The 8,782-nt window shown below is 39.3% G+C and overlaps 1 protein-coding gene across 1 annotated transcript; it reads left to right on the plus strand.

Moving 5' to 3' along the window:
• Positions 1 to 3,554: 3,554 nt before the first annotated feature.
• minar2 (membrane integral NOTCH2 associated receptor 2) lies at positions 3,555 to 8,566 on the plus strand. The gene is made up of 3 exons (XM_078396784.1): positions 3,555 to 3,716; positions 4,445 to 4,693; positions 8,390 to 8,566. Exons 1-3 carry the CDS (start codon positions 3,555 to 3,557, stop codon positions 8,564 to 8,566), a joined length of 588 nt encoding a protein of 195 aa, XP_078252910.1.
• Positions 8,567 to 8,782: the final 216 nt, after the last annotated feature.

Here is an 8,782-nt window from a genome sequence, read left to right on the forward strand (position 1 = left end):
AACATGTAAACTTTTCTTTCTGTTCCTGTCATCCCCTCAACAAGGATAATCTCTCAAGGTCTTTTTGGTTTTTGTGAGACATATGTTTTCATTATAGTTAATTCATATTGCAGAATTATGCCACTTGATCTGCAAATAGAGATCCTGAACTAATGCTGTAATTTATAATTAGGCAACCATTGATTATAATGTCATGTAAATAGAACGATGGGGAATTCACATCTGGTTTCAACCACTTGAGCTAAAAATGACCTAAAATAAAATCACTCAATTTATTTATTTTAGATACTTTGTTTCTGCAGCAAATGTCACCAGGAGTCCATGTAATTAATGATTTTAAACAAACACAATTAATCATCCAGATTAAATAAACTGGAAGATTTCCTTGTAAATAGTTTGTTTTGTATTCAATGGGTTTGACTTTCCCGTACACCAGAAGGTTACGAAACATTCTGGGAAAACTGCGAGATACAAGGAACTGCATTTGCTGAAATCTTGAAAACTGTACCCTGTTCCCAAATGTCAACAAAAAAGGAAAACTGGTCCCAATTGAACCAAAAGACATTACCTTCTGCCATATCACAATGGAATTGGCTTCAAAATTATCCTCTACTTTTATCTGCAGAGTACTGAATAACGTGGAGGAATTCCTTGCAAAAAATGTCAAGAAAAACTAACTATCTTACTAGCATTGGGGCTGCCAGGCAAATTTAAGGCACCGTACGTGTTGGGTACCTAAGATTAGTTTTGAGTAATTTCTTAAATGAAAAACAATGGGGCAAGAAATTCCTTTAGTGAAACTCTCAGTGAAAATGGGTACAAAGTGTAAAACCCAGACTGTGAGGTGATGTGTGCATCTATCTGACAAATATGCTGCATATTTTCTATTAACATGCACCAGTACTTTTATTAACATAAAAATATGCCTGCTATGTGATTGTTTTGTGATTGATGAAATACATTTCATGTGCAACACAAGACAAAAATAGTCATGAAATAGATTGTGTCATTTTAGAATTTTCAAATTGGTTACTGGTTTATCCTCTAAGACTTGGTTTGCTTCTGGGCCAATTTACTGCATTCCACTAGTCATTTCGGACCACTGCAAATAACACTGTGCTGGTACTAGCTTGCTCTGGTTTCTTTTGCTCCATTCCAGCCATTGTGGTCTATCTTTGGCACTGGAGGATGTGAAGAAGCAGCCAAGAAGGTAGAGAAAACCAATTGAGAGAAGGAGAAAGAGGGTGTTGTGCAGGAGATAAACTCAAGGTGGGTCTTTTTCCAGTAGCTCCCTTACCTCAACATTCAGCGTGGTTCAATGTATGAGGCCCCTGCATTTTATTAAAGTGGTTGTCAGCCCTTTATGCCATCCCAAACCCAAGCATAAGGTAATTCCAGGCTTGGTGACTTTGGCAGCACAAGTAATTGAAGCATTAGTTTAGTTTAGTTTAGTTTAGTTTAGTTTAGTTTAGTTTAGTTTAGTTTAGTTTAGTTTAGTTTAGTTTAATTTAGTTTAGTTTAGTTTAGTTTAGTTTAGTTTAGTTTAGTTTAGTTTAGTTTAGTTTAGTTTAGTTTAGTTTAGTTTAGTTTAGTTTAGTTTAGTTACACAGCATGGAAACAGACATTCGGCCCACCGACCGGCAATCCCCACACATTAACACTATCCTACACACACTAGGGACAATTTTGCACTTATACCAAGCCAATTAACCTACAAACCTGTACGTCTTTGGAGCCTGGGAGGAAACCGAAGATCATGGAGGAAATCCACGGGGTCACGGGGAGAACGTACAAACTTTGTACAGACAGCACCTATAGTCAGGATCGAACGTGGGTTTCCAGCGCTGCAAGCGCTGTAAGGCAGCAACTTTACCGCTACCCCACTGTGCCGCCCAAGCAAGAAATACTGGGGTTTCACTATAGTATCCCTCATGTCAGAATATAGTCAATTTCTTCAGGCAGCACAGTTAAACTGGACTTGGGTCACACAACATATTTCCCAATTCATGCATTTATTCACAAAAAGCTGGAGTAACTCAGCAGGTCAGGCAGCATCTCAGGAGAGAAGGAATGGGTGACGTTTCGGGTCGAGACCCGTCTGAAGAAGGGTCTCGACCCGAAACGTCACCCATTCCTTCTCTCCTGAGATGCTGCCCGACCTGCTGAATTACTCCAGCATTTTGTGAATAAATACCTTCAATTTGTACCAGCATCTGCAGTTATTTTCTTACACTCCCAATTCATGCAAACTCTTTTAACCATGGAATATATTACAGGATCAAAAATGTAACTAAGGGAAAGGTGACTATTTTGTTCCACTCAGATCGACCTTCAAAAGTCCAATGTAATGATGCGTACTTGTCTTTTGCAATCAAATTTCAGTCTGCAATGCTTCTTTACATTGTGCAACACACTTAGCTCCAGATCATTCAAACTGTAGGCCTAGATAGCAGCACATCAGCAGAAGCATGTCGACATTTTTCACAAAATTTATGTAAAATTTGTTTGGATATTCCCTGGATCACTCTTGCCATGTTTGGAATGCTAATAAAAATGCCATTAATATGTCCTTGTAAAATACAGTACTTGAATTTGTTATAAAATTTTGGAAAAGGTGCAAAGTCTTAATTATTTCCTAGACCAAATATATAATTTGTAACTTAAATACTTCATTATTGGATACTTATTACTGCCTAGTGTAATTAATTATGCAGCTGCTCTTCCAAACAGCAGAATTAGACTTGGTAGCATTGAGGTGTACAGTGTGGGAAATTAGGTTGGGCCAATACACTCATGCAACATGATCAGCTGTTTGAAGTGATACAAAATATATGAGAGTCTGATTAAACATTAATTTTCTTATTAATGTAATGCTGGCGAAGGTCAGCAGCATTTTCTTAATCATTGAAAACTACCTCTGGTCACCAATGCATTTACTTGAAGATTTCCGTCTTAGTGAGAGAGAGGTGCTATTGAGACATATCTCACTGGTACTTGTAACGTCCATGTACCAGTCCAGTCACCTTTATTTTAAGCTTAGCTGGGAACTAATAAATACTTAATTTTGTATATATTCTTCTCATTCATAGACCACTCAGTCAGACAACAACCAGAAACAATGTGTAGGAAGGGACTGCAGATGCTAGTTTACAACAAAGATATATACAAAATGCTGAAGTAACTCAGCGGGCCAGGCAGCATCTCTGGAGCAAAGGAATGGGTGACATTTTGGGCTGTGACCCTTCTTCAGTTTGTCTCGACACAAATCGTCACTGATCCTTTTTCTCCTGTGAGCAACCATAAACAGTTTGTTTTGATCAACTCTGTCCAGTCCTTGCTTAATGCTAAATAATTCTGTGACTTTATCATGTAATCTACGACATGTTAACCATCAACAAAACGTGTGCATTATTCATTAGCGACAGCATGAGCTCTTCAGACAGATACTGTTTCAGCTATCTACTTAAACATTCAACAGTTATTGTGTAATTCAGTAGTGAGTTTACTGCTTGTCAGAGTCAATGTGTGCCAGGAGTGCAATACAGGAGTGAAACATGGATCTATCGGTCTTGCCAAATAACAATCATCCTGACAAATTTCTGCAGTTAGATGTAAAAGCTCTAAGTATAAGACCTGGTTTAGGCCCAGTTGGTTTTACAGGTCTCTCCGGGGCAGCTTTGAGTGGTCAACAGTGGCACAACCGAGTCTATTCCCAGGTAAGAATGTTGATCAGCTTCTGCTCAGTGCTTCAACTCTCATGATGAGAAACAATAACGAGTCATCCTCGAATTTGTCCAATAATCTTTAACAATATAGTTAAAATAATTGAATTACATTATAAGGACAGGCCCAATCAAAATGAGTAGGTAAATGGCCTAATCAGTACAATATGGCCTAATCAGTGGACGGCACGGTGGCGCAACAGTGGAGTCGTTGCCTTACAGTGCCAGAGACCCGGGTTCAATCCTGACTATGTGTGTTTGTCTGTGCTGAGTTTGTATGTTCTCCCCGTGAGCTGCATAGGTTTTCTCCGAGATCTTCGGTTTCCTCCTAGTCCAAAGACGTACAGGTCTGTAGGTTAATTGGTTTAGTATAAATATAACTTGTCCCTAGTGTGTGTAGGATAGTGTTAATGTGCGGGGATTGTTGCTCGGTGTGGACTCGGTGGGCCAAATGGCCTGTTTCCATGCTGTATCTCTAAACTAAAACTCAACTAAATATTGTGTAGGTCGGCCAAATAAATTGAGTGATTTATGATTGATCCTTGTATCTACTAACAATTAGCTGACGTGAGTCTGTTAAAGTACCAATATCAACTATACGTTTCTGACTGATATTGAAAGCGAAACATTAATTGCATCAGATTGATGACATAATCGATGGGTATTAATGATCACAAATTGATAATGGTCTTAATATCATTGTTACTGCCCATGTCTTCCAGAATAAGAACCAAAGGCCACCGGGGAAGATCAGCATGCAACGGAATGATGATTTTCCTGTCGTCATTGGTGAAGTTATCAGCCAACATATCACTCCCCTCACCCTGAAGTCCACCATTAAGACGAATCCCCTGTACTCCGACTGTAGAGCGGTCGAAGGCTGGCAACAGAACAAGACTCATCCCTCATGGACAATTCAGGACTACGACAGACAGTCAATGCAAACAAACTCAGCAATTCATCTTAGCAAGGTGATATGCCACAGAGGCTGACATGATGAATAGACACTAATAGTTTAACTTCCATTGCACTTATATCAAATGTCACAATGTAATTTAGACACAAAAGATGATTGAGAATTCTTAGGGCAGTGGAGGTTTGGAATTATTGCATGATCAAAAGCAAACTCTTCAAACTAAAAAAAAGGATAGCAAAATGGTAAAACATCCAGAAAAAAATATTTCAGAGTGTGTGTATGAAGGCTGATAACAATACAGTTAAGGGGAACGCAAGAGATAAAGGCAGAGAAGTGAATCCATGGATGGAATCCAGAACTGAGTGAGTATGATGCCATGTGGAGAAGGAAAGTGAAAGAAGGACTTGAAAGAGGGAGCCTGGCTTGAAGATAGCAAGATAAGGGTATTGGAATCATGGAGCAGGAATATAACACATGAACGTAATATAAGAGATAGAGCAGGAGCTGGCTATTTGCACCTGTCCTCCCATCTAATCATGCATGCCCACCCTTAAATGCAACCACAACTAATCTGATGTTGGCCTCAGGCTGACTTTCTTGGCTGGTTACTTGTAATCATTAACTCTCACAATTTTCTTTGCTTTAACTTTGAATGCTGTGACTGCATTTCTACAGCTTTTTGGGATAGAGAAATCCAAAAGTCAACTTCCGTTGAGGTAAAGAAATTCCCCCCTCATCTCCATTTTAAAATGGATGCCTTGTTTATTCTGAAACTGTAATTAAGTTTGTGGATTACACAAAAGTAGGTGTTATCATTGATAGTGAGGATGTTTGTCAAGGATTGCAGTGGAATTTTGATCAACTGGGCAAATGGGCTGGGGAATGGCTAATGGAGTTTAATTCACATAAGTGTGAGGTGTTGCATTGTGGGAACTCTAATCAGGTGTGGACCTCCACAGTGAATGGTAAGGTCCTGGGAATGTTGTAGAGCAGTTGGATCTAGGAGTACAAATATATAATTCCCTGAAAGTGGTGTCACAAGTAGAAAGGATGGTGTAAAAGGCTTCTGGCATGCTTGCCTTCATCAGCTAGGGAATTAAGTATAGAAAAAAAGACACAGAGTGCTGGAGCAACTCAGCGGGTCTGGCAGCATCACTGGAGAACATAGGTAGGTGACATTTCAGATCAGGGGCCTTCTTCATACTGATCAGATTTCTCCAGGGATGCTGCCTGACCTGTTGAGTTACTCCAGCACTTTTGTGTCTTTCTTTGTAACCAGCATCTGCAGTTCCCTGTTTCTATAATTGAGTATATAATTTGGGACATTATATTGTAATGAACAAGACGTTGGTGAGACAGAATTTGACATTTTGTATTCACTTTTGGTCACGTGCTATATGAAAGATGCCGCTAAGTTGGAAAAATTGCAGAGAAGATCGACAAGGACATTGCCAGGATTTGAGGGCCTAAACGAGAGGAAGAGGTTGGGCAGGCTAAGAATTTATACCTTGCAGCACAAGAGGATGAAGGATGATTTTATAGAGGCATATATAATTATGAGGTGTGAATGCACAGTCTTTTACCCAGAGTAGGGGAATCAAGAACTGGAGGGTATAGGTTTAAGGAGAGAAAGGAAAGATTTAATAGGAACCCGAGAGGCAACATTTTCACACTGAAGATGGAGGGTAAATGGAATGAGCTGCAGAGGAATTAGTTGGCAAAATGTGTAGGAAAGAACTGCAGATGCTGGTTTAAATCGAAGATAGACACAAAATGCTGGAGTAACTTAACGGGACAGGCAGCATCTCTGGAGAGAAGGAACAGATGATGTTTCAGGTCGAGACCCTTCTTCAGACTGATGCAGGTACAATAATAATATTTTAAAGACACTTGGGTAAGTATATGGATAGGAAAGTTTTTGAGTGACATGGGGCAAATGTGAGTAAAGGAGATTATCTTAAATGGGGCATCTTGGTCGGAATGGACAAGTTGGGCCAAAGGGCCTGTTTCCATGCTGTAGGACTTTATGACTCTTTGACACTGTACCATAAGTGGGAAACATTTTTTAAATATCTACTCTACTAAGCCTAATCTGTAACTTTGATGTTTCAATGAGATTGTCTCTCCTTATAAACTCCATTGAGTATCAGTTCAATCTTTCCTCAAGAGTATATCTACATTTCAGAAAGCAACCTTGTGAAGGTTCTGTGAATTGTTTACAATGCAAATATGGGTGGCACGGTGGCACATCGGTAGAGTTGATGCCTTACAGAGCCTGAGACTCGGGTTTGATCCTGTCTACGGATGCTGTGTGTATGGAGTTTGTATGTTCGCCATTCAATCATGGCTGATCTAACTCTCCCTCCTAACTCCATTCTCTGCCTTCTTCCAATAACCCCTGAACTCCTGGCGCTAGTGTCTAGGGTAGTTCTAGTGCACGGGGGGTGATTGCTGCTCAGTGTGGATGGTCGGTGGAAGAGCCTGTTTCTGCACTTTATCTCTAAAGTCTAAAGTCATAAAAGAAATTCTCTCCCCTTCCCTCTCTCCCACATCCTCCTTTGTGTGGGCATTTCTTTCAAATATATTTTACAATAATAGCCTCCAATCTTCTGGGATCCAGACCATTATCTCGCTGTGTATATCTGAACTGATTAAAAACACTATAAAAAGTGGAAGCTATGAACAAGGAGAGCCTCACATCTTATTCTAACCATATGGAGATGTCTGATTAGTTGATGTCCTGTTCGAAAGGATATAAAATTAAGGGAGCCATTGATGTGGTAGGTAGTCAGAAGCTTTTCTCAGGGCAGAAATGTCAAATACTATAGGTTGAAGGTGAGAAGAGAAAAAGTAAAAAGGATATGTGCAATGCAGAGAGTGATGGTATGTGCTGCCAGGAGAAGTGGTTGAAGCAGTTATGATAACAACATTTAAGAGACATCGAGACAGATATATGAACAGGCAGGGAATAGAGAAGTATGGACCTTGGGCATCAACATCATTGTTGGCACAGTTACAGTTGGTGAAGTGCCTGTTTCTATCGTGTACTGTTCTATGTTTGACAGTCTGAAGGATAGTCTGGAATCCATACAGCGAGTGTTTGTCATAACATGTCCAGTTCTTGTCCTAATTACTGTTCTTCTGGCATTCTTTAATAGAAGTAAACTGTCAGAATTTGCCAGAGCCATTGTTAAATCTTGTGTCAGTTTTTCAATGCGTAATTGCTGGATCTGAGTATTATATCTAGACGTTAATAGAAACAGCACAGCTCAGACAAGTTTAAGAAAAAAATGAGTTCATGAACCAACATTTTTCATTGCAACTTCTGTGACTTTGAAACTGTGTGCAACTTTTGCAGATGTGTATTCCCTGGAAAACAAATGGTTGAAGTTATTTTGGGTGTTTAAGAGAAATGCTGCATGTATCTAATCTCTTAATGCAACAGACTATCTTCGTGCCTTTAACCCTTACATTGTGGGATGATGTGACAAATTATTTCAGAAGGCCCTTAGCCTACCAACAAAAGTTATCCATCACTTCATGCCCAAGTAGATTTTGGACTTCCTTGCCCTGATGCATTTTTCATGAACATCAGAAAAGATTTGGATGTGAAGTGCATTAGGATTAGAGGTATCAGGATAAATACTACATTTCCGTTCTGAGGACATTTTACTGTGGCTACTGCGATAGACTAGTGCTAAATCTCGGTAAGGATCATTAGTGATTGTTTCCATTTATTTTCATTTAGGAGGATCCAAATGACCTGAAGTTTTGGTTGGATGACATTTATACGCCAGGATATGATTCTTTACTGAGAAAAAAAGAATCTGAGCTCAAAAGAGCCAAATGCTGTAAATTAATATCTGTGGTAGTTTTAGTAACTTGCACTTTAGTCACTGTAATTACTGTATTAATAGTTGTTGTTTAATACTAAATTAGTTAGCTATTGAACATTTATATAAACTATTGTCATAATCATGTTCATGTACTTCAGATTCACAAAATAATGCAGCACTGGGCACATTTGACCTGGGCCACTTCAATAAGAGTCCAGTTCATCTCAATCCCCTGCTCTTTCCCACTGGCCTTGAAACACTCCCTTTTCCACCTTAATTTCGGATGGTTCATTCAGATTGCAATGCCT

The sequence above is a fragment of the Rhinoraja longicauda genome, chromosome 3, assembly GCF_053455715.1.
Source record: "Rhinoraja longicauda isolate Sanriku21f chromosome 3, sRhiLon1.1, whole genome shotgun sequence".
In the NCBI taxonomy this organism is placed as follows: Eukaryota; Metazoa; Chordata; class Chondrichthyes; order Rajiformes; family Arhynchobatidae; genus Rhinoraja; species Rhinoraja longicauda.